Source organism: Chelonoidis abingdonii, chromosome 10, assembly GCF_003597395.2.
Source record: "Chelonoidis abingdonii isolate Lonesome George chromosome 10, CheloAbing_2.0, whole genome shotgun sequence".
In the NCBI taxonomy this organism is placed as follows: Eukaryota; Metazoa; Chordata; order Testudines; family Testudinidae; genus Chelonoidis; species Chelonoidis abingdonii.
The window spans coordinates 58,956,563-58,982,004 of record NC_133778.1 but is presented as its reverse complement, the minus strand read 5'-3'; the positions used below and the strand labels follow the sequence as shown (position 1 = coordinate 58,982,004).

The window sequence follows — 25,442 nt, the reverse complement described above, 5'->3', positions numbered from 1 at the left end:
AACTATTCTACTAAATCAGTAAGAGAATATGGAACATATGCTCTGATGACAGTGTTCATTATAAAATGACAGATGAACAAAACACCTTCCAGTTCTTTCATCTCACGCCTGCATATTGAGTATAACCTATTCTCCATGGTACAAAGATTCACTTGGGATGGTTGTTGTTTTTTTTTAAACCAAAATCCACTCTTATGACCATACAGTACAGCTATCTGCACACTTCAAGAGAAAATAAGGATAACATGAGTACTTTTTACTTACAGGTATCTAAAGACTCATCTGAATCATCTGGACAGTTGGGTTCTCCATCACATAGCCAATTTTGAGACACACAAGTCACATGATCATCGCAAAGAAACTCTCCTATGTCACACAGCTGTTCTTCTGAAAAGGAAAATGTTTTTATATGGAATGATTAACAGATGAGTGAAAATAAAGAGACAAAATGGTATGATCATTAAATAGGAAATTAAAACAAATACACAAAAGAACATGACTATGAGTTGAAAGCTGAATGAGATCTTTAACAGTCAGATTATGATGCCCTTATTTAGAATGAGCAGTGCATCACCCTCTGCGAAGTCCTACTGAAGTAAATTAAGAGATTAAGGTACATCCAGACATGAGTAAAGATAACATAATCTGTCCCTATAAAAATAAGATAGAAGTTTCATACTTTTTTTTGCTAATTTTTAGTTTCAAGCATATCATCATGAAATCATCTTGGTCATTATATGGAATCCAACAAGCTTTATGTCTATAATATCTGCCTGCATATAATTGCTGGTTATTGTTAGAAATGTCTATTTGCAGGAAAGGACTCAGTGATGATATGATTTCCTTATTTTGTCCTCAGAGAGCTTTAACAAACTGTGTACCCAAATTAAAAGCTTTTTCCAGGAAAAGTCTTCTGTGAGAGCAAAAGACTCCGTTCTCATAGTTTTAACTGATTTTTTTTATATTGAGTTTACTCAGATGACATTAAAATCAAAACCACATATCATGTTAAAAAACAGTAATACTCAAAGAAATATTACTAATATTAATATTCCAGGTTTCTGTAGTGCTTTAAAAACACTAAAGGCCAAATTAAAAAAAAAAGAAAAGCCTCAATTGTTTGCAGGCACAAATGCTAGTATTTAATCACTTAACTGTTTTTGGAAAACAGATAGATTTTTTTTAACAGTAATTTTGCTGCTCGTAAAATTGTAAACTGAGTTTTAAAACACTGGCCATAAGTGACCAACATTACATGTGTTGCACACCAAAACACCTACTGGCTTCAATCAACAAATCTTGCCTTACTGAAGTTTTGGGTTAAAATAATGCAGGAGTAGGTCATCATTAATTAAACCTACAACACTTCTGTGCAGCAAATACTATTCATTTTAATGATGTGCAAATTGCAGCAGAGCCTTTCCCAAGGTCACACTGCAGATTACTGAGCACAGCCTGTCTAATTCTTCTCTCAGTTACACCACTGAAGACCAGAAATAACTCTATTAAAATCAATAGTATTGCAACAGTGTAAAATTGGTATAATTATGAGGAGATTTAGGGCTCCTGGTCCCTTGTTCCATTGCTAGATCAGAATATCAGCTCCGTTTATAGTGAAAGGTAAGAGATGTTGCTATGATTTCCAATTGTTATTATATTTCATTGTTTTTATATATAGCTGTTCTGAGAGACTGAAACTGACTGGCTCTTACATGAAATCTATTTTGCTACAGCACGTGATTAAAGGCTTCTAATTATCAAGAAGCCCATCGGTGGTTATGTGCACGTTCTTAGTTATGTGTGTTAATGGTAAAATAGTCTTATGAAGACAACAGCCAATGTACTTCGTAGCAATGTAATTGTTATCTTAGACAGTAGTTATATATAGCATTGTCTAATCAGGGCAAGATGTGCCTATAGTGTACTTGCTAAAGCAATCTCAGGGCTTTAAAGAAAATTCTTATTGTTGCACAGTTTTAGGGACAGTTATATATTATCCCTCTAGGAAATAGCAGCTTGTTTCAAGTAGCCTATTTATTTTGTACCCAGATATTCCATCTTCAAGGTCAAATGAGTGAATTTCCAGCTATTATGTAAATAGACATTTTACATTATTTAAAATTATCTACTGTGCAGTTTTTTGCTCTTTAAAAGGATGAGCATTTTTTGTATGTTTTGTATTTAACATATTATTAAAACAACCTACAGTGCTGAGATATTCAAGTTAATCTTTAAAAAAAAAACTTCTCTTTGTTTAAAAAAAAACCCCGAACACAGTATAATTAAAAATGTAGGCTTATGAGATCACAGAGGCAATTTTCCTTAAATCCTTTGGGAAAAAGTTCAAAGCTCTTAGTATATGTATCACTTACTAAAAAATAGCACGGGAAGCATAACTAAGAGAAAAAGTTTTGCCATTTACAGGTTATCCTCTTTTCTTAAGAGGAGTTGTATACAGAAATCTGTATGTGTCAACACATATCAATTTACTATTACTTTCAATGGTAATGCACTTCTAAAAATCAACCTTTTAGCACAAGAGGATTTATGTGCAACTTTCCATACATTAGGTTGAAAGTATAACCCTCAAGTAGTGCCACATCTGTTCTACTTAGAGTCAGCTGTTTAAAAAAAAATCATAATTATAGTACCAAAAAACTACAAGAAAGCAATAAACTAACATGCCAGCTTATCTCTATAATTTAAATACAGCTCAAGAATGAACTTGTCATTTATACAGAGGTACTCTGATAATGTACCATCCATACTGGTTTTGGTACAATTTGGTATCACAGCTGTGCTAGGAATATTAAATAACATTTCAGGGGGATTCATAATATTTTATTCAAGTTATATCAATGTAAATTTTTACACTACTAGGAAATTTCAGAAACCCAGATACTAATGCTCATTCCTTTAAAATGTACAAGCTAAGATTCATGAGATACTGAAATATTTTAAATAATATAAAAGCTAATATTAATTTCATATTGAATATCAGAACTAATAGCTAAACGGGGCCATGGCTGTCTAAAAGTACAACAAAGCTGTGATTTGTGGGAACACATATGCAGATAAGTAACTATGCACATGAGCAGTCCCAATGGGACTCAAAATTACCCCCTTGCATAAATGTTTATCAGAGTGAGGCATAAATGGGTTTTTTTTCTTCCCCCTTTAAATTCTGATTGGCAATAATTTGGGTGGAGAGATAAATCCACACTTACTGTCATTCACTGATTGAAATGTAATCCTCTGAGCCTAATTATATACTGCAGCCAGCAATGACTGGAGGAAATTACACTTTAAATCAATTAACAATTCCAGAACAATTATTTAAGATTGGAATCATTGTGAAAAACCCAAATTAAGGGTCATTGAAGTCAATGGTAGTTTTCCAAGTCTGGGCCCTAGGCATTTTGTTTGTTTGTTTTACTGCAATAGACCCATATTAGAGCTGAGTTAGCATTATCCATAGCTACTAGGACTGACACTGGAGAAATGTTAGTAGGAAATAGGCTTCTTAAAAAGGGATAGAGTCCCATTCCTCCACAGTCCTTAGACATTGCACTTCTGAGAAAGTGATAACACACCAGACAGGAGGCAAGCTGTGAGCCTGTACTATCATTAATTTAAAGACCTTTCTCCTCTGCTACATTCCATTATGGTTTATACCTTTATCTTTCTTAATAAAATACCTTTTTCCTCCTTGATGTCAACTGCCAGTCAAAAGGCATCAGAACACTTCTTATGCCAGCAGTAATGAACGGAAACGCATGACAGAAGCCTCTGAATAGCACCATAAATGCCCAAGTAAATGGCACCGGCGGTTAGGAAATATATGAAGGGGCAAGTGTCTTATCATTTTCAAGGGTAATGAGTGTGACACAAAAACTCTGTTCTCTAGTGTGAAGAAAATTTAGGATGAGGAAAGAACAGTTTGCTACCTTCCCAGAAACACGGATATTAATTTTTCTTAATGAATCTTACCGAGTACAGAATTTGTAATCCTCCCATGTCTATTAAACACCAAAAACACCAAGTCTTTTTGAATCTCAAAATAGAATGTATGCCTGCAAAAAAGCCTCCTTATCAAAACTAACAACAACAACAACAAATTACACAGAGCAGGGCAGAACAGTTCAGTATAAAGGAACTATATCTCTGTAAATATTTCAGATTATATTTAACATGTTTCTTTTAAGAGGAGAACATATTTCTCTTTGGCCATTTTAAAACTGATCAGCTCCTGGGTAGTTCTTTATTCAGTGGTGTAGAAAGTTAAAAATCTCATCCTTTTGCTGTCTTACCCTTTTTACCATCAGGAAAACTGATAGAGTAAAAATCCCACTTTTTAATTTGCCAAAATACATTGGGGGGAAAGTTGATTGGCAGAAAGCTTAATAGGATGCCCATTATACTATCCAATTTTTATTGGCATTTAAATGATCCTTTTTCCAATTCACTTTTCTTTTATGTTTCTCTTACAGATGTATGTCTTTCTTTTGTCTGTCACTTGTGTAGATCCTTTTAAATCAATCAGCTTGGTTACTTATAAATGCTGGACGAATGTGGAATTAAAAAAAAAAAGCCCTGACCGCCTGAGAGATGCTTCCTTATTAACTGCAAAGAAAATGATTTCTTTCACTGACACTTCTTCCCATTCTTTTTTCATCTGCACTCTGTATGCTACACAGTGAGACTCCCAGAGGAGGAAAAATTCACATATTTTTAACATACTGATACTTTGTGAGATACAGAGCAGATGGTTAGAAATCATCTCTCTATGGGTCAATGAAAGCTCTGCCTCCCTAAGGATAGTACTCCATCCTGTGTTGTAAGCACCTGGCAGTGCCTCTTAGAATTAAAGTTTCACCAAAACAACTGACTTTGTGTTAAAGTAAATACATTTCTAGATCCAAAAATGTCTCCCAGTATAAGACAGACCTGCAGTTTAAGAAGGGAAACCTTAAAATCTCCCTTAGTTTCTAGAAAGTTTGTATAGGAAATGACCTAATGAACAAAATTATTAATGTCATGCAATTAATCTTATTTTGGACTGCCCAAAATTCCACTAAGACTGTATATTTACCCTTATTTACAATTTCCAAAGGTTATCACATTCATACATTCACAGCCACAGAGAGCGGCCATTGCTAAATGATTAAAAAAATACTTTGAATGCAAAGTGGTGACCAATGTCTGCTTCCGAAGAGGAAAACTGCAATTTTAATAAGACAGTTGCCCTTTGTAGACATGCATTTAAATCCTAAATGATGCAAAGGGATAAAGATCCATTTTCTGCAATCACATTGACTGTTAGATGTCGTAGGTATCTGGGTTGTTCTTATTTGGATGAATGCAAATTATGAAAAGAAGGCCAATACGGTTCTTAAATAGAACTATATATAAATTAAGTACTTCTCCAGAAGATATGTATCATGAGAAGGTAAATGAATCTCTGTACATCTAATTAACTCTGCCTTCGTAGAAGAACACACACACACTGTAAATTCCACCATCAACATGAAAGACACTTACATTAAGTAACCACCTGTACATTGTTGTTCTATGAAAGAGTTTATATTTCTCTCTAGAATGATTATTGGTACAATTTTTTGAAGGTGGGGGCTTCCAAAATGCTCTACTTTTCCCACTTTTACTTCCCTTTCTCTGCAAGAGCCTGATATGGTGGAAAAAACTCCATTCAACTACAAGACCTATATTGTGCTCATTTAGATGCTTCTATCATCCTTCAAGGTACCCTCCAGGTACTTGTGTGCTGTCTTCAGAGTACTCTCAGCCTCCATCTCCTCAGAGCACCTGGGACCCCAAAAATCAAACCTCCCATATGGCAGCACTTTGCAAAGTAAACTCTTAAATAGTCATGTAGATTTTTGGTTCATTATAACCTGTAATGTGTTCATAAGCTCTTGATAGACAGCCTAAAATGAAAAAAAACAAAAAAAAACAAACCACATGCTTAAAATAGTTCTAAAGATACATTCAAACTGTTTCAAAGTCTTTGATCCAGAAGAGATGTTTTTTCTTCCTGAAGCAGGACACCAGATTGGATGGACAGTGCCCTGAGTGGCTCACAGAATCCTGTTTATCAGGGTGTGTTTATACAGCCAATAGGAGTGAGCCTCCCAGCCCTTGTTAATAAACTCAGGGTAGCAAGGCTCTGCTAGTGCTATAAAAATAGGTGTATAAACAGTGTTTTGAAGTTGCAGCTTGGGCTGGAGCTCAGGCTTTGAAACCTAGGGAAGCGAGTGAGCTGAGGAGCCCGAGCTCCAGCCCAAGCCACAACTTCAAAGCATTATCTACAGAGATATTTTTACAGCACTAGCGTGAGTTCCGCTAGCCTTAGTCTAATATCCAGAACTGGGAGGCTCACTTCTGTGCACTGTGTGTACCTTCAGAAGCTTGGCTCATGTGTTTTGCTCACATGTTCAGGGTCAAAATGATTGCTAGATTCAGGGTTAAGAAGGAATTGTCCCCCATAAGGTTGGGTGGGATCTCTGGGGTTTTTCACCTCCCTCTGAAGCATAGAGCACAGATAACTTGCTAGGATCATCCAGAGAGCTCACTTACACAATTCCCTGCCTTTGTAGGGGCCTCGGGCATTGGTGGCACTATGGTGTCTCCTGTTTTCTTCCTGTTGCACACAATAGTTTAATCTCCTGGAGACTGAAATATTTTAATCTCACTCAGGGGCAGCTCCAGGCACCAGCACGCCAAGCACGTGCCTGGGGCGGCAAGCCACGAGGGGCGCTCTGCTTGTCGCCGTGAGGGTGGCAGGCAGGTTGCCTTCATCAGCAGCATGCCTGCGGAGGGTCCACTGGTCCCGCGGCTTCAGCGGACCTCCCGCAGGCGTGCCGCCGAATCCGCGAAACCGGGGACCTCCCGCAGGCGTGCCGCCGAATCCGTGGGACCGGGGACCTCCCGCAGGCAGCCTGTCTGCTGTGATTGGGGCGGGCAAAATACCTAGAGCCGCCCCTGATCTCACCCAAATTATTGGGCTTTATAAAGGGATAACAATGAAAATGTAATGGCCTGTGAGATACAGGATGTCAGACTTTAACCTCTAAGAAAGTACGAAACTATGAAAAAGATACTGAAACAACAGGCAATGTTTAGAAAGAGGTCAAAATAATTTGTCAATAGACCTTTTTCAAATTAGCAGGTAGTTTTTGTGAAAAATTTAAAGTAAGAAATACAGATTTTGCTTCATTCAAAATTTCTCACAAACTGTTTGGGTTGTTTGACTAAAAGAAATCAACATTTTAATTTTGAAAAGAATATATAAAAATAATCAATATTTTTCAGTTTCTTCCCCCCTTCTCCCTCCCGTCTTTCAAAAAAAAAGAAGGAGGGGGCAAATCTCCTCCCAAAAAAACAAATGTGAACATTTTTTGGTTGGCAGTTTTTCCTCAAAATCCTAAAAAAAAATTAGACCCAATATAACATTTTCCATGAAACATTTTCATTTCAGCTAAAAAGCCAGTTGAACTATTTTTTTTGTTGGGCGTAAGGAACAAGCAAGCAAACAAATCTGTTCCTACGAACATATTTCTAGCAGCTCCCTTTGCGAACATAACTGGTGTTTGAAAAGGGATGATGACATCAAATCAATGTCAGAGAACAATGCCATAGATTTTCTAATCAGATAAATACCACAAGTTTGAAATGAGAATTTGGATCAAGAAGTGACAGCCAAAGAGGGCAATGCATGGTTAGCACAAAGACCCTACATAAAAGCACTGTCAAGACCTGGTCTTAGACTCCTGACACAAGCAAAACTCTGAGGAAAGTCAGCAAATTGTTTGTCTGTATAAACAATCTGTTTTCTTCCAAAGCATCAGAAGACAGAGACTGAAGGAGGAAAGGAAAAAGATGCATTGTTCACAAAACTCAAAATGAGGTTGAACATTTCACATTTTGATTTATTGAGCTTTGTATTCACGTTTTCTGTATCTATGTACCCATGATTTTGGATATGGAACTCCCGTTGATGATAAATGGCAGTTCTATCACATTTCAAAGCTATTATATGCCTATTAATTATCACGTTTAAGTTCTCAATTAGTTTTTCTCTGATTTTAGTTAAGTTATCTTAATTACATTTGTCTAACAAACTAAAGGAACTTTTTTTCCTTTTAAAGATTGCTTTCTGTGTGGGATTTCCTTTGATATCTTAATCTGAAACATGGACGAGTTCTCAGATTAATTTCTGCCAATTTTATTTAAAACTGGATAGTATTTTCTAGTGACAGTTTATGTTATGAGTTGTCATGTGCTAAAACTTTTTGTGACAGCTGAAAGCAAGGGGAGAGAGCATGTGCATTAGTTCTTATTTGACTGCTGTATTTGTGATTCTACAACTCATATTAGCACTTCTTGACTTAGAGTGACATTTGTAAAGCACAAAATTTTAGTGTAATAATTCAGCTGCAGGAAAAGGAAATTTAGAGTGAGAGTTTAAGGCAAGAAAGGACCACTAGATCATTTACTCCAGTGGTTTTCAAACTTTTGTTTCTGGGGACCCAGTTGAAGAAAATTTTAAACTTCGTTTACAGAGGTCAAGTCATCACCCCCAAATCTGTGCATGGAAGGAACCCTCCAAAGTTGGATTGCCCACCTACCATGGAGCAAGAGGCCTGGCTGATTGCCCAGCACCATTCTCTCCACCACCACCCAGCCACCTCACACGTCCTAAGGAGGGTTCTACACAGGTCCACAGTCTACACAGGGAGAGGTACAACAGGGTGGGGCTGGAGAGGGATGCACATCATCTCTACGCTTGTCCAGCAGAGGAGGAACAAAAATTGATTCTGTATGGAGACCTATTGGGATGGCAGTGGCTGTGACCACTGGGGCCATGTAGGGAGAACAGTCTGCCAGACATCAAAGTCTGTGAGAAGACACGTGCACAGATAACTACTGACTTACAGAGAATCCCCAGGTTTATGGGAGAACTCTTGAGCTTTTGCAGTGAGGCAAACTCTGCTCCTCCTCTAGTCTCTCCAAATCTAACACAATAATGTCTCACTGAAGGGATCCTGCTAGAGATTTTCTGCATCCGAGGCTCCTTGTGTGGGTTTTACCATACAACACAATGACCTGGTCCCTAATCTGGTATGTCTTGTGCCCTGAGAAATCATCAAGCAAATGTTTCGATACTGACAAAAAACCAAAATATTCCTGAGACATTTTTACCTAATCAGTTAAGAGTCACATAATACAAATCTCTGTAAAATATGAAATTACATGATAGTGATGTCTTCTAATGACACAAAAATACCTCAGGATTGCAAATGTCCTCTCATGACATAATACAGCTATGCTAGTAATATAGAAATATTACCTATAATCATATTATTTACCAGTCCGTACCCTAAGTCTTTTATATAAAGAAAGTTGTCAAAACCTCAGCAAGGTACGTACAAGATAGACAGAATTTTGCAGACTGATCTTCTTGTATAACCTATGTGAAAAATGTAGGACCACAGTCTATGGTGTAATGCTGTCTTTAATGCTGGCTTAACTGGACTGCGGGAGCTAAATGATAGGGAAAAGCCAGCTCATTCTTCCCTCACAGATGAAACATTACAAGACATACAGAAGATTCAGGGGTATAGCTTTATAAAAATACCAAACCATAGGATCTGCAGGTAGCGTAGTCTCAATACAATGAAGGATGGGTCATGCAGTGGTAGAGTGCATGGAGTGGTAGATTCTCCAATCTCCTTCCAGGCACTCCTTTGATTCTGGGGAACTGGATGGCTTAGTAGCTGACTACCATTTGCATTTTGGTCTGCATCTCCAAATGACCTCCTCTTTCAAGGTGACAGATAAGAAGTCACTGCATCTCTGAGATGCATTAATTTCCCCCGGGATTTCCTTCCAGGAACTATGCAGGTAACCCAGGGAGCCCGCCACCTATAACAACGACTTACCTGTCCAACTGGCTACACACCCTGACATGCAAAGAACGAAAAATATCATTGTTCAGAAGTAGCAGGTACTCAGGGCAACAGGAAGCATGCCACATAGCCTCTAATCCTTTCCTTCTGAGATCTATAGATTCATTTTGCATACATTCACACATACTTGCTCCCACTCAAAATGCATACTGTAGAGAAGAATAGGCCCCACAAAGAGTCTTTACTTTTTCAGGTTCGTGCTAAGATGCAACAGAATGCCTGTGAAACAAAGTCCCCCAGCTTCCTCCAAATGAGCAATAAGGCTAGGACTGGAAACAAGCCTACTGGCACCTTAAATAGACTTTAATCCCATTCAATGGCTTGTTACATATACAGCTTTCTGCAAAACTCCACCATCTTCTGTGATGTCACTGAGTTAAAAACACAACACGTTCCTGGTGGATTGTCTCATCCTCCCTTAAGACAAATAATTTACATGTAATATACTATAGTCACTCTGACTGTTGGAAGCTGAATACATGTATTAATCTATGCTAAGTTACAATATCATGACATTCACAAGATATAGTGCTCCTCTGAACAGATGTGCTATCTCTATAAGCTTCTACATGCTGAGGTTTTCAACCATTATAAATGATAGAGGGTAATTAATTTAGATAAAATTGGTACATTTTTTTATTATCCTTCTGTGTCATTGATTTCTCTAATTTAGCACCTTATATCTCCATAAAAGCATTATAAAGATATTTCTTTTTCATATTTCCAGCTCGATTTTTACAGAACTAATTTTTTTCTAAACAAGGAAAAGCATGTACTAGAACGCTAATGATATTTGGAGATGAAAAACATTTTAGGGACACAAATGTCTGCTGCATTTCTTTATTGTCAATTTAACTAAAAATAACAGCATGCTGATCTTTTTTAAAAAGTTTAATTTATATAACTGTAAAAGAGAGAAAACATAATTACATAATACCATAAGTATGTTCAAAGTCATTGTTCCAGTTATCTAAAATTATCAGGTATAATGTCTTACTATAACGGGAAATAAAATGAAATTTTAAAAAGTCTACAATTATAGTAACTGCCGGTATTAGTCAAATACTCTACATGGAGAAAGAATGACTAGACCATATTAGAAAGGTTGTAATTACCAGACTGACTTTCTACCAAACCACACGCTGGGTCAACTGCCAACCCTGCTCCCTTTATCAGAGATTATTACATAATCAACTCCTAACCATGCAGCTAAATCCAATAATTTGAGAAATCTTTTAGTAATGTACCATTTCTTTGCAGGAAAGATCTCATGATTTCATAATGATTCTCTGGAGGAAATTTCTTCTTTTCCCCTTTCACCCCCAGTTCAACTTATAGTCATGCGCAGCTTCAGAAGTCATCAGATATGTCTATACAATTCTGAATTGTTCCACAGTGTTACAGTAATTCAGATTCAGACATAAGACAAAAAAGCTAAAATTACGTTTTCATCCATGCTATCCATAACAGAATAGTAGTTATCTTCCTTAAGGGAGAGACGTGAGGCCTTCAGGGATGTGAAGGGCACAGAAATATTAACAGCAGTCCGTGGAAGTACTAAAACTACAACCCAAGGTCTCCCAGATTGCAGCTCCAGGCATATTCCCGAAGCCCTGAAGGTACTGTGTGGTGGAAAGTGTCTCTCTGTCTCTCAGATGTGTGACATTTCCCCTGAGATGCCTGTATCCTTCACAAACCTGTGAAATGAATGAGTGCTACATAAAATGTGCAAAACTTGGCAAGTCTGCTTTTTGTTGATAATGTCTTTCATCGGAGGAACTTCAAAGTCATTAGTTAATGAGATCTCATACTAGCTCTGAGAGAGAAACATTGAACAACTTGACCAAGGTCATGGAGTGAGTCAGTGTCAGTTAGGAAAAGAGCCCAGGAAACCTGATTCCTCAATCGCTTGTAAAAACACCTCTTTGTCCATTGGAAGAATAGTGAGTAGTTCTGATGTATACCTAGCAGAGCCTGAAAGAGTTGAACACTTCAAAGAATATCCTTCCAGCATATTATTAATATTTAAATATTTATGTCATATATCATTTATACTAAAATCTATAGGAAGGAGGCATTCATACCCAGCTCTACCATATTTTCATGGTCATAAGTGATAAGCCTGCAGTCAGTAAATTTCTCTCAGAATGATTCCAGTTAAAATGACATGAAATAATGATGAACAGGTTTTCATAGCAGATGCAAGTGCCTGATTATATAATTCAATTTTAATGGCAAATATGAAGGTTTTGTTTTGTGCAACAGAAGAGAAGATTTATATAATCATATGAAAGAATCAAATCTTATACACATAAACACATATGTTTGTTATTCTAATATAAAACAAATGCTTACTAAACTACAGAGAAATTAGATGGAGGACATGGAGTGAATGACCGTAGTATATCCTCTATTCTGAACTTGGTGATTAAGAAAGAAGAGAGAATTAAAGGAAAGATATATCTAAGCCATCAGTCCTTCATAAATATAATATCACTTGCCTAGCTACAGAGAGGAATCTCATTAGCAGATTTAGATGCAGCATTCCATTCAGATCAAATTTGATACTGCATAACATGGCAGCTATACTTTTGTTAACTTTAAATGACAATACATTTTATAGAATGCAGTTTTTTTGTTAATGTTACAGCAGGGAAATTATATTATCTAGGTCATTTTAATAAACATTGACTCCGAGTCTGCAAATGGTTCCAGAGTCCCACTGAAGTAATGCATGTCGTATTAGGTAGGCATAACAAACGGTTGTAATTTAATTGTAAAAATTGAGTCAGTGGGACTGTGGGTGAGTGCTGAGGTCCACCTGGGAAGATTCCATTGCAATATAGGAGTTATAGAGCCCATGCTTCAATGACAATAGGGAGAGATTCCAGGATAAGCCCCATGGCTTACTGAACAACATCTCAGTTACTCTTACTTATTATTTCTTATTTTTTTCCTAAAATTCCTGAATCTTTGTTTTCTTAAATACTATTAGCAAAGAAAGAAGCATTAAATACCTGTTACAAAACTATATGTGATGTGATTGCTCTATAGCATCACAAGAAAGTATTTAAAGTGTCACCTTATAAAAGTTGTGGATCATTCTATGAAAAAATCAGGTCCTGCGGTGATAGCCTATGGTGCAATTTTGTTGCTCATATATCAATAGATTTATAGTACTTTCATACTTGACACTTATAGCTGACAATATATATACATAAACTGTTCCCTCAATATGTCTCATGCACCAATCTCTCAATGGCAATGCCGATTTTATTAGGTGAGCTTTTCTAACTTAACAATAAAAATTACGAGCAGAAATTTTAAAGGCTGTTTACTAAGGCACTCATTGCACTTCATTAACATTTACAGGTATAAATAGGAGCTACATGAGCTCCCTGGGTGAAGGCATGTGGGGTTAAGGAAGCCTGTGTGCCTGCTTACTCCCTACTGGAAGTAAGTGATGGGGGGACAGGGCAAAGCCTTGGCTGTTCCTCAGCGTGCTGGCAAGCAGAGTGGAGTGGATTCCAGGAGTTATACAGTAGGTTCCCATGTAGACTAGCAGAAAATCACTTCATCCCCAAAGCCAGGAAAAAGTGGGGTAGGATTGTATTTCTTGAAAGGAACTGGGTACTCCTGGGGCAGCCCTCACAATGAAGGTGGCTTTGAGACACAATTTGATCAACAGACATGTAAAGAATATAAAATACAAGCAACTGAATTGATTGGATTAAGCACAAACATAAGAACAGCCATACTATATCAGACCAATAATTAATCGAGTATGATATCCTATTTTTCAACAGTGACCAATGCCAGATGATTCAGAGGGAATGAATGGAATAGGGGAATTATCAAGTGAGCCATGCCCTGTCATCACTCCCAGCTTCTGGAAGTTTAGAGCTACCCAGAGCATAGGGTTGAATCCCTGGCCAACTTTGCTAACAGCCACAGATGGAACTATCCTCTGTGAACTTATGTTATTCTTTTTTTAACGTAGTTATACTTTTGGCTCTCACAACATCCCATGGAACAAAGTTCCACAGGTTGACTGTACATTGTATGAAGGACTTCCTTAGATGTGTTTTAATCCTGCTGCCTATTAATTTCATTGGGTGACCCTGGTTCTTCTTCTTATGTGAAGCAGTAAATAACAATACCTTATTCACCGTCTCCACACCATTCATGATTTTTTAGACCTCTATCATATCCCCCCCAGTCATCTCTTTTCAAAGCTGAACAACAAGTAGCAATCACTGTGAAAATATATTACGCGTTAAAGTTTAACAGTAACCTTATTAACCAAATGTAAAGATAATTATGATTAAAGAGCATCAATAACTGAACTATGCTACATGTACTAATTCAATCAATATAAATATACACATACTGTCTCATTAAAAAATAAAAATTTGTATTGATATATTGGTGCCATTTAGCTGCCTGTGAGAAATGCTATGAATTTTCTAAATTTAAAATAACTATAGATGAAGTAAAATATAAAATTAGTTATGAGAAAGTTCAAGCATGTAGTTTGTAATGCCAAATATGTCTCTGACACTAGAATATACACTACTCTGATGTACTGTAAAACTACAAATGTGTTCTGTAGTGTGATCCTTAAGAAAAAAAAGTTTCTAGATAAAACTGTTAACTATTTTTTGTAATAGAAAGAAAGAAAGAAAGAAAGAAAATCAGGTACTATTACTTTGGGATTCACACCTGCAACCCTTATTCAGATGATTGAAGTCAATGGGCCTACTCACTTGAATAAGGACTAGCTGCGTAAAGATGGATTGCAGGGTTGGGCTCTTTATGCACTGTATGCTCCATGAAGAACAGGTCAATTTCTTTCATTACTATGTTTTTAATGGTGTTTATTCTTCCACCTGATATTTGCCCTATAAGAATAATATCTGCTTCAGGTTAGGACTTAAAAATTATTTGGGAAAATAGTATAAGAGTGAAATAAATATTATGTAACAAGGCGAGTAGATTAGTAAAACACTCTAAATAGGCCAGAATCAGGTTTCTTGGATTATTTATGAAGTTAAGAGGAATACCTTTCTCTTATTAATAACTTCTCACTACCAGAGGAGTTATTCTGAAAGAGAAAAACAGAATTTGATTCTGCAAGGAGCATTCTTGTGAAATCCTGAACACAATCAATTTCCACTGATTTAGAGGAATTGAGAGCACTGAGTGCCTCAGACTGTATGATAGAGATGAGCAGACAGTATTCCGTGAAGAATAAATTACAGGTCAAATATACCCAATGTCATTTTTATGTGAGACAGACAGGAAAGACATCTGTCTAAAAGCTGCTAGGAAGGAATGCAAGGTATTGCCTCCTACGTAGCACAGAGGAAGACTTGAGTAAGAAGACAGAGAATTGAGCACCTGCAGTAGTCCCAATATCAAATGTGCCAGGAAACAGTGAGGAGGACAGTGATGTAAGAGGAAAGTGAGGTAAGGGGTGCCAGGGAGCTGGCTCTGGCTCCTTGATTCTGAAGGCGAGCCCTGACCCCCATACAAATTTGAGCTGCCAAGTACTGTGATCAGCTCTGCAGCTGGCTAAAGCCCTCTGATTTTAAAAAGTAAATTATTGATCAACAATTCAGATTTTTCCACTACTGAAAAAACAAATTTTAACTAAAGAATTTAATCAAAAGACTGAAATTCAGGAAATACCAGCAAACTCTAAAATTAAAACCTTAAAAATATTTTCTCAGTTAGCAACCTAAGAACACAACAGAATTCTGCTTTAAACTGCAACAGTAAAAGAATTAATTGAATTATTTTTGTGTTTGTTATCTGTGTGTGGGACAGGGCACTAAACTCAGACTCAGGAGACCTTCCGCTAGTGGCTTGCTGTGTGACTTTGGTCAACTCATGTCACCTATTTGCCTCAGTTTCCTCACTTGTGAAATGAGGAAAAGTATAGCTATCTTTCTATGTAAAGGTCTTTGAGCTATTTAAGAACCAAATCGTGTTAATTATTGAGAGCATCAATGCTCTTGCACATATTAAATGCAATATTCTGTACAGTACACAAAGCCTTGCAAACTGTCATTTTCTTGATAACATTGTCATAGCCATTCAGAGCTACCTTCTGCTGAGTGAGATTTATTAAACAGATTCTGTATGCCCTGAGATTAATCCACAATTAGGTATGGATGTCAGTACTGCAAAAGCTTAATAATTAACTACATCCCCGTTTGTTCTAATGTAAATTCCACAGTGCTGAGGAACATTAACCCTGATGGGCTACTAATAATCCTAGTTAAGGTCACACGATGCCTACTCTTGTATTGAATGCTTCCAGTAAGAACAACAACTCCACCAGGTTACTGTAAGTGTCTGATCCTAATCCCACTGAAGTCATAATGTTTCCCACTGACTTCAGTGAGCTTTGGATCAAGCTCCAGACTTCTCTTGTGGACATACCTTTTCTACCATTCATCATTATACCAACTTCCTCACTCTCTTGGCAATACAATAACATCACTACAACAACTAAAACAGATATTTACATAGAAATGCAATATTTGCCATATAGGTGTTTTTAGCATTACTGAAATACAGTTCAGCAACTGGAATGAAAAAAATGAAAAAAAAAAAAAGACGAGCCAGATTCATGTAACCATCCATTTCTCCATAGAATACTTTGGGAACTACAGCTCTGACCTCCCCAAAACCAAAAAGAGATGTTTTTCCCCCTATACATGCTCTGAAAACACACATGCACACATCCATCCACCCCCACAGAATTGATGTGGGTTGGTCTATGATTACAGTGCTGATAGTGCTTTTGTGTTGTTTTTGTCCATTTCTTCTGTTCTGTTACATAGAGCAGCAAATTATGAAAGTGTCCACAGCTGGGGAGTCAATAATAACATAGTCCATTGATCCTGACAGAGTGTAGTACAAAGAAGATCTATTAGCAACACTCTCCCCATATTTTTGTCAAAAGGAGGCAATACCATGCCACAGTGCCTACAAAACAAAACAAAAACATTTTAATCTCCCAGTCATTAAATGGCTGCACTGTGAGGAAAATGTGGAGAAAATGGGGTTGCACTGTGGGGGAAATGGCTGCACAGTGTGGGGCTATTGGGGTGTTACTTTGATGATCTCACATTGACATTCCTTTCAGTATACTGGAACCAGGTTTTCCTGAACAGAGATTTTCTGGGCCATGGAGGAAGTAAAGATATTTGCATTTTTTAACCTATAAAAGTCATGGAGGGTATACAGAATCTCAGTCTTTTTGTGTGTTTACACACACACACACACACACGTCATATAAATATGTACACATCACTGTGTGTCTATATATATGTACATTACTCACACTGTATATATGGTATAATATACTGGAGTAAAGTAATGTATAATTTAAGATGTGAGTGAAAGAGGGACTCTCTCTTGTTCACGAATGTCAGATCTTCATTCTGGAAGACCCATTCCTCATAATGAACAATGTAAATAAATGCATTATTTGGCAGAAGTTTAGCTTTTAAAATATTTACATCCCCAATGTAGATGTTTAATTTGGTGTTTAGTACCATATTAGTTTAGGGGGAAATAAAACTCACACATTAACTATGAAGGGAAATGCTTTGTACATCTGCTCTAGTGCACCTGTTCTAGCTTGATAACAGCTGCTTTATGGTGTCAGAATCTATTTGAAACCCAGAATGGCCTCTGTTTCAGTACACACCCTAACAGTTACTACCCAGCAATACTGTAACTGAGTTAACACAGGTTGTAAATTTAGATAAGGAAATTACTATAGTCTCAGATACTGCAGAGTGGTGACCATGGGGATATGTCAGCTTTGTAATATTGGGAACTATACTCCATTATTGGTGAAAAATTTCAAATACATAAGAATAAATTGACTAGAGACCTTTTTAACCAACACTATTATTATTAATCAATTTACTACAGAAGTAAATATTACTGTTGATGGAAGTGCTAGTTCAGGAAAACATCTCTTTTCAGGACAGCACTTAAATAGGTGCTTAGAAGTCCCACTCAAGTCAAGTTTTCCTGAAATGCAGCCAAAAAATATAGCCCATTATGGAGTGTGCATTATAGTCCAGTATTAATAATGGGAGATTAGAGAGCACTCCGCTTCATAAGAGGTGTTTAAGCACCTTCAAGAAGTATAGTTCAAATTCCTGAGCAGTGCTGTGAGACAGGCCCTGAGTTCTCATTCCTGACAGATTGTGGAATTAATTTAGGAAAAGGGAACACTTGTGGCTACTTATCACTTGAAACCTTTCGTTTAAACCAGGGGTGGGTAAACTTTGGCCTGGGGGCCGCATTCAGCCCTTCAGACGTAAAAACCAATCCAGTTGCTAATTCCACTAGCACATTTTGTTAAATATTTTTATTTTAGAGGGAGAATACTTCTTATAGTGAATAACCCGCATGTACAGTAATTGCCATTAAAAGCTTATCATTTAACAATGTTTACCACACCATGCTATTGAACATACATAGCTGTTCCCTAAAATTAGGACAGAAAATAACTTCAGTATCTCAAATATTATGGTATGGCCAGCAGTCACTAAGTGTTAACTTTTCAGTAGTATGTACTATATTTTGTTAAGCAAACATAACCTCAAGATAGACTGATGGATTGAATTTGGATCGTATAAGCTAAATATATCAACTAGGGAGAAACAATTATCTTAGTGCCATTACTCCTGAGAACTACTGCTGCAATTTCTGGTTGCATCGTTGAAGATTATTTCTATTCATTTCAATTAAGTTTTAAACTGAGTCTCTTCTAGAATGATGCTCAAGTAGATTTGAGGCACTCACTATTCCATGGAAAGCATACTTACTTTTGAATGGTAGTACTATTCTCTCTTTTATCCAAAAGAGTATAAATGGATCACTGATATGTGTTTATATGTGGGGGGTACACTCATTTTTAAAGGTGGCTCTATTCTCCATGTATTGTGCTGTCGCAGAAATATGGTAGAACCACAGCTCCCTAATGGAACCAATCAGAGACAGTGGTGGGCGCCCTGTCTGATCTGCAGTTAGACTTATGTGCCCCCTATCCACACCCCCGCCCCCTGGATCAAATGGGTATCCTGCACTTAACAGCAGAAGCATTACAATTTCAAATGACAGTACTGTATTTTTAGCCTCTTAAGGTTGGAAGGAACTTCTAGTTGATCTATTCCAGCCCCCTTCATCTTTGCGGGACTGACTGAATTATGTCTGATGTGCAAGAAATCCAGCCTTGAGTATTTCCAGTGAAGGTGATTATGTAAACTCTCCAAATAGATGTTTTCATTACTTTTAACTTCTCACAGTGAATGTTTTGTCTCAGTTATCCATCCTGCTGCCTCTTTTCTGCCTTTGTTCACTAATTAGAGTTGCTTTATCTACACTTCCTAGTTTCATCTGTGACTGATAGCAGTACTATAAATCAGCTATGAGGAAGACTAGAACCAAGAAGTACCAGAAAGCTTACTTTTGTGACAGTCCCAGCCTAGGGGTTTTTTTGTTTGGTGGTTCTTGTTTAGATTAAAAACTATAGAAGTTTTAAAAAACTATAGAAAATCAAACTCTCCTCAGTGACTCTGCTCTAAATCCAGATAAACTCCAGTGAAGCACAATTTTATATATAGGTATACACATTAACTCCTCACTTAACGTCATCCCGATTAACATTGTTTAATTGTTACATCGCTGATCTATTAGAGAATATACTCATTTATAGTTGTGCAATGTTTGCTTATAACATTTTTGGCCATGGGAGCTTGGAACCAGGGTGGGCTGGCAGCCCCCATATCAGCTCCCCTCCACTACCCACAGCACGTCCCCACACTGTGGATCAGCAACTCCCCCCCTGCATCCACGCCCCACCCACCTGCAGCAATCAGCCATTTTGTGGCATTCAGGAGGCTCTGCAGGAGAGGGGGAAGGAGCGAGGACACGGCATGCAGCCTCCCCCCTCCCTCCCCTCCCTGGTGTTCAGGAGGCTTGTGGGGCGGGAGGAGCAAGGACACAGCATGCTCAAGGGGAGGGGTGGAGCAGGGGCAGGAAGAGACAGGGGGTGTTGTGGAGCGGTGGTGAAAAGAGGCTGGGCACGGGTAGGGGCTTGGGGAAAGGGCAGAGCCGGGGGTTGAGAACAGCAATAGGAGCAGCTGGATGATCCACCCTCATTTTAACTCCACCACCTCTACCAAGCTTCACGATAATCATTGCTGAGTACAGTATTAAATTGTATAAGATGTATACTGTATGTGTATATAATGTCTTTTGTCTGGTGAAAAAAATTTCCCTGGAACCTAACCCTCTCCCCATTTACATTAATTCTTATGGGGAAATTGGATTCACTTAACATCATTTCACTTAAAAGTCACATTTTTCAAGAACATAACTATAACTTTAAGCAAGGAATTACTGTATATATAGATATAGATAGAAAGATAAATAGAGAGAGTTTTGAAAATTATGTAGAACTAGTCATTTGTGAAAGGTGAGGTGCTCCAGCAAGTGCCAAGCACTTCTTGAAAGTTGCTGACCATCCTTTACTGCTAATGCAGTATTAACCCCAAGGAAAAGTAATAGTAAGGGCTCAAAGAAAATAGTTGTACACCTCTAAAGGAGAGGTGGGCAAACTTTTTGGCCTGAGGGCCGCATCGGGTTTTGGAAATTGTATGGAGGGCCAGTTGGGGTGAGGGCTGTGGCCTGGCCCCTATCTCCTATCTTCCTCTCCGGATTCCTGCTCCATCCAACTTCCCCTGTTCCCTGATGCGCCCCTCTCCCTTCTCCCAGGACTCCTACGCCATCGACACACCCCCACTTCCTGTCCCCTGACTGACACATGAGGAATAAAAAGAGTTACAGGTAGGTTTAAATCTAGTGCAAAATGTCATCAAAGATGAACAGTGAGAAATGTGTCAAGTACAAAAACTGAAAGAACCAGAAAGTCTAAAAGTGTGCTTAGGTGCTTAGGTTTAGGTTTAGAAGAGAAGGGTGGACATTAGTGCCCAAGAGAAAAAAATATATTATTTTGGGTTGAAAATTAAGGGTCATGACCACACTAGTTAACAACTGAAGAAAGGCACTATCTAAGATTACTATTATAACACCAGGAGAAAGTGAGGTCAGTTAAACCAAATTATGAAACAAGTTAAAAGAGTGGAGAATCTCTCAGATATTTAAAAAATGTATTGGTAATAGACTTTTTAAGGAACTGGAAAGAAGATGACATTGCAGTCATATTTTAAAAATGTTATAGGGAAGATCCAAGCATCTATACCTCTAGAAGCTTGAAGCTGGTAGTTAGAGAAGAACAGACAATATAAGAGCAGAGAGGATAAAATATGACATTTAGTCAAGGATATAACATGTAGGTAGAGAGTGATTGATTTGAGAAGCAAGATAGGTTCACAAATGGTAGATCATCCCCTCCGCTCCCCAGCATTTGTGGTTCTTGCACAAAGTCATCAAATGGAAACACAGGCAGTTTCCAATCAGATTGTAAATTTGTTTTAATCAGCCACTGAGGAAGCAATTGCTAAAGCAGGGTGCCATCTTCTCTCATCCTTCCAAAGAATGAGCCATTGCGAATACACTAGGAACCAGCTGGCCCAAGTAGCAAGGTGCACAGGGTTTGTTTGTTTTTTACCTGCACTAATCTGTGCATATCATTTGTGTCCATATAGTAAAGATAGAAAAGGTGGGGTGTAAATGTGCACACTATCATATTACAGACTATTTTGTTAAATTTATCCAGCTGTTGGCCGTACAATAAAAATGTTCTTGGTTTTGGGACAGTAATAGTCTGAAGCTTTCAACACAATCACCACCTCCTCTTTTGATCTCTTTTTAATGTTTTGATAGAGTTCTAGCTGAGAATAGCACTTTACATGCCCCCCACCTCCGATTCAGGTCAGCAGGGTTGATATTTCCTCCTCTTCTTTCCCATTGACTTTGTTCTGCTAAGCTATCACACTGTGTACTTCATTTTAGCTAAAAGGGAGCAGCATGCATTGCACTTTGAGCTGTGAGAAAGGATAGGTGTTCTCGTAGTTCACTTTTTTTTTCTGATAAGACTGTGTGTGGGGAGGGGAGTGGGCCATTCAACCACACACAGATTCACTGTGTTTTATCAGCAGTTCTGGAAGAGTTTAACCTTAAACAGCAGATGCACTTGTGCATTTGTAGATGTGGGTAAAACAGACACTTCAATACTTTTTACCTGTGTGAATGCATTGCAAATCCACCTTCCTGAATATTGCACCAAAGTACAGATTTTCCCAGTATATGTGGAATCTGATGCTTTTTCATGACAGTTTCTGCATTAATGCATGAGAGCTGTTTTTCAAGGATTCATTCCCCTGCTGGATCTGTCCTCAGTTAGTAAGACACAAGAGATGCAATATCTGGTCCTCAGATGCAATGTTCTTCCCCAACCACGGTAATTTGTGCTACCAGTCCTCACCTTCCAATAGGTGACATTATATAGTGCTCCTCCCAGAAACACTACTGTAAGAAGAGGGAGTCTGTCTCACAGCTGGTGTGGTCATCTGGCTGTGGTTGAGGATACCAAAAAGAGGGATACAAACTTGTGTGTGGCTAGGAAATGAAGAGGCTGGGCAATCTGCCTGAGGCTGAAGAAGGAAAAGAGACAAATAACAGTAAAAGGCTGAGACAGAAAGAACAGGGAGAGGCTTTAAGGTGTAGAGAAAGATCACGGGGTAGTGTGGAAGGAGAGGGAGGAAAGAGACTGAGAGAACAAAAGAACAGGAAAGAAAAAACAAACAAACAACTATATGCTATTGGTGGTGGGTCAGTTAGCAGCCTTTGCCTGATAGCGTGCAACATCTGAGCAGACTGAACTGAAACCCAGAGTGTCTATAGTAAGCATTGTGATGAAGTCAGCCAGAAGGAAGTCTTTGATGCTGTGCTAAGCTTCCCTTAGAAGAAATTCTCTCTCTAGATATCTAACCACTAGAGTCATAGGCCTTGGCTACACTAGAGAGTTGCAGCACTGGCAGGGCTGGTGCAAGGATGTTTCATGCCCTAGGCATGCCCTAGGTGCCCTCCCACCCCATACCCCCGCCCTGAGGCAACCCCCTGCAGCAGCTTCCCCCGTCCACCCTGAGGTGCTCCCCTGCCCCAGCTCACCCCTGCTCCATGCACGAGCACCTTGATTGAAGTGATTGAAGTGAAGCAGCTCACCCCTGCCCTGCCTCCTCCCCGAGCATGCCATTGCTGCTTCACTTCTCCCGCTTCCCAGGCTTGCGGCGCCAATCAGGAGGCGGGAGAAGTGAAGCAGCCACGGTGTGCATGGGGAGGAGGCAGGGCAGAGGTGAGCCGGGGCAGGGAGTTCCCCTGCGTACTGCCCCTCCCTTACTTGCTGCAGGCAGCCCTCTCCACGCTCCCCTGCCCCAGCTCCCTCTGCCTAAATGCTGGCGGTGACCGGGGCGGCCGAAGATCCGGCTGCTGCGGGTCGCTGCCGAAGAAAATGGCGCCCTCCAAATGCCAGCGCCCTAGGCAACCACCTAGGTCGCCTAAATGGTTGCACCGGCCCTGAGCGCTGGTAGTGGCTTTACAGCACTGCAACTTACTCCCCGTCCACACTGGCAAGGCACATACAGCGCTGTATCTCCCTGGCTACAGCGCTGGTTGTACTCCACCTCCACGAGAGGAATGAAGAGAACAGCACTGGTGCTGCAGCGCTGGAGTGCCAGTGTAAACAGTGATTAATCTTACTACGCTGTAACTGACCTCCGGAATTTTCCCATAATGCTTTTAACTAAAGAACTCTCTTTGTTTTGTTGTGTACTCGGGGCTCCCGGAGCTGCTTATCTAAAAAACAAACACAGCAATTGTTTGCTCCAGCAGAGGCAGGCAGGGAATGTCCACAGATAGTGTTTGCTTGAGGAGAGAAACAGTACGGGGGGCAAGGAGGGAGTCCCTCTGAGCAGCTGCTTATCTGGTCTGAAGGCTATTTGCATTTAAGAGTGAATGAGAGAGGGGTGGGGGAAGTGGTCGGAATTTGCAAGGCAGGGAGCTGACACGTGTCGGCTCCAAAAATCCACTCACTCTCTCTCCCCCACGCTCCCTGTCACACTCCACCCCACCCCCCTCTTTTGAATAGCACGTTGCAGCCGCTTGAACGCTGGGATAGCTGCCCACAATGCACCACTCCCAACACTGCTGCAAATGTGGCCACACTGCAGCGCTTTCCCTACCCAGCTGTACGAAGACAGCTTTAACTCCCAGTGCTGTACAGCTGCAAGTGTAGCCAAGCCCATAGTAGTAATTGAGCAGGATGACCAACTACTGTTCTTTTTTAATTCAAATGTTCTGATGCTCTTGTTAGACTAACTTTTGTTTACATTTTTCTACATGTACTTTACTAGCTATTCTCATCAAAGACTCACTAATAGCTAGTACTGTGTGCTAACAGTAGTACTATTTACTGATAGCGAAACTCTAGCATTAAATGAATCTTATGCCAATATTCTACTGCCTGGTCGTGCTTCTGTCATTCAAAGCAAAAAATATATATAGATAAAATATATATCTTGACTTTAGTAAGGCTATTATCCACAAACTTTAAAAGTGTATTCTTTATGTCATTCTCTAAATCATTAATGAAGATATTGAACAGAACCAGACCCAGAACCAATTCCTTTGGCACCTCTCTTGATATGCCTTTCCATTTTGACTGTGAACCACTGATAACTATTCTCTGGGAATGGTTTTCCAACCAGCTAGGCACCCACCTTATAGTAGCTAAATATAGGTTGTATTTTCCTACTTTGTTTATAAGAAGGTTATGCTGAAATGTGCACCCTATGGCTAGGCAAAATCTTTCAGACAATCATTTTTTATTAAAAATGCATATTTGGGTGAACCAAGACATTCTGAAAGTTTGTATTGAATTTTGCTGAATTTTGTTGATAAAAAATCCCCAAATACTTTTTTTTGACATTTTCATAATGAAATGTTTTGATATTTTAAATTTGAAGTGACTGTTTCAAGTTTGGCCAGTCAGTTATTTGCACAGCTCTAGTTCAATATTCATAATAGGACCTCACAATATATTGAGAAAGGGTAAAATAGCTGGATCTAGTTGATTCACATTCTGAATTAGCAGTTGGAAGGAGAAGGTAAAGTTACATGGTACCATGCTACGTTAGACCTAAATGAATCTCTGATACTCCACTTTCAAGGCTATGACCCTAAAATAATGAGAATTTCCTGAAGCATACATGGCATTCTTCTGGTTTGAAGAGAGCAGAATTTACTTGTTTCCTAGATTAGGTGGAATCCTACAGATGTTGCCATTAAGTGTACTTAGGGAAATTATGATCTTCTGTCAGATAGATGGATCAATCCATTGGGCTCTATAACAAGTTGACAGCATTCTTGTGAAATATCAACAAGGTACGATACGGATATTAA

At 38.7% G+C, this 25,442-nt stretch overlaps 1 protein-coding gene across 1 annotated transcript in view; it reads right to left on the bottom strand.

Annotated features, from left to right (window-relative positions):
* The window catches only part of LRP1B (LDL receptor related protein 1B), a 1,355,016-nt gene that overhangs the window by 1,082,184 nt on the left and 247,390 nt on the right, over nucleotides 1–25,442 (bottom strand). Inside the window, 1 exon segment of the mRNA XM_075069829.1 lies at nucleotides 265–387. Within this exon segment, the coding sequence (XP_074925930.1) occupies nucleotides 265–387 (123 nt within the window).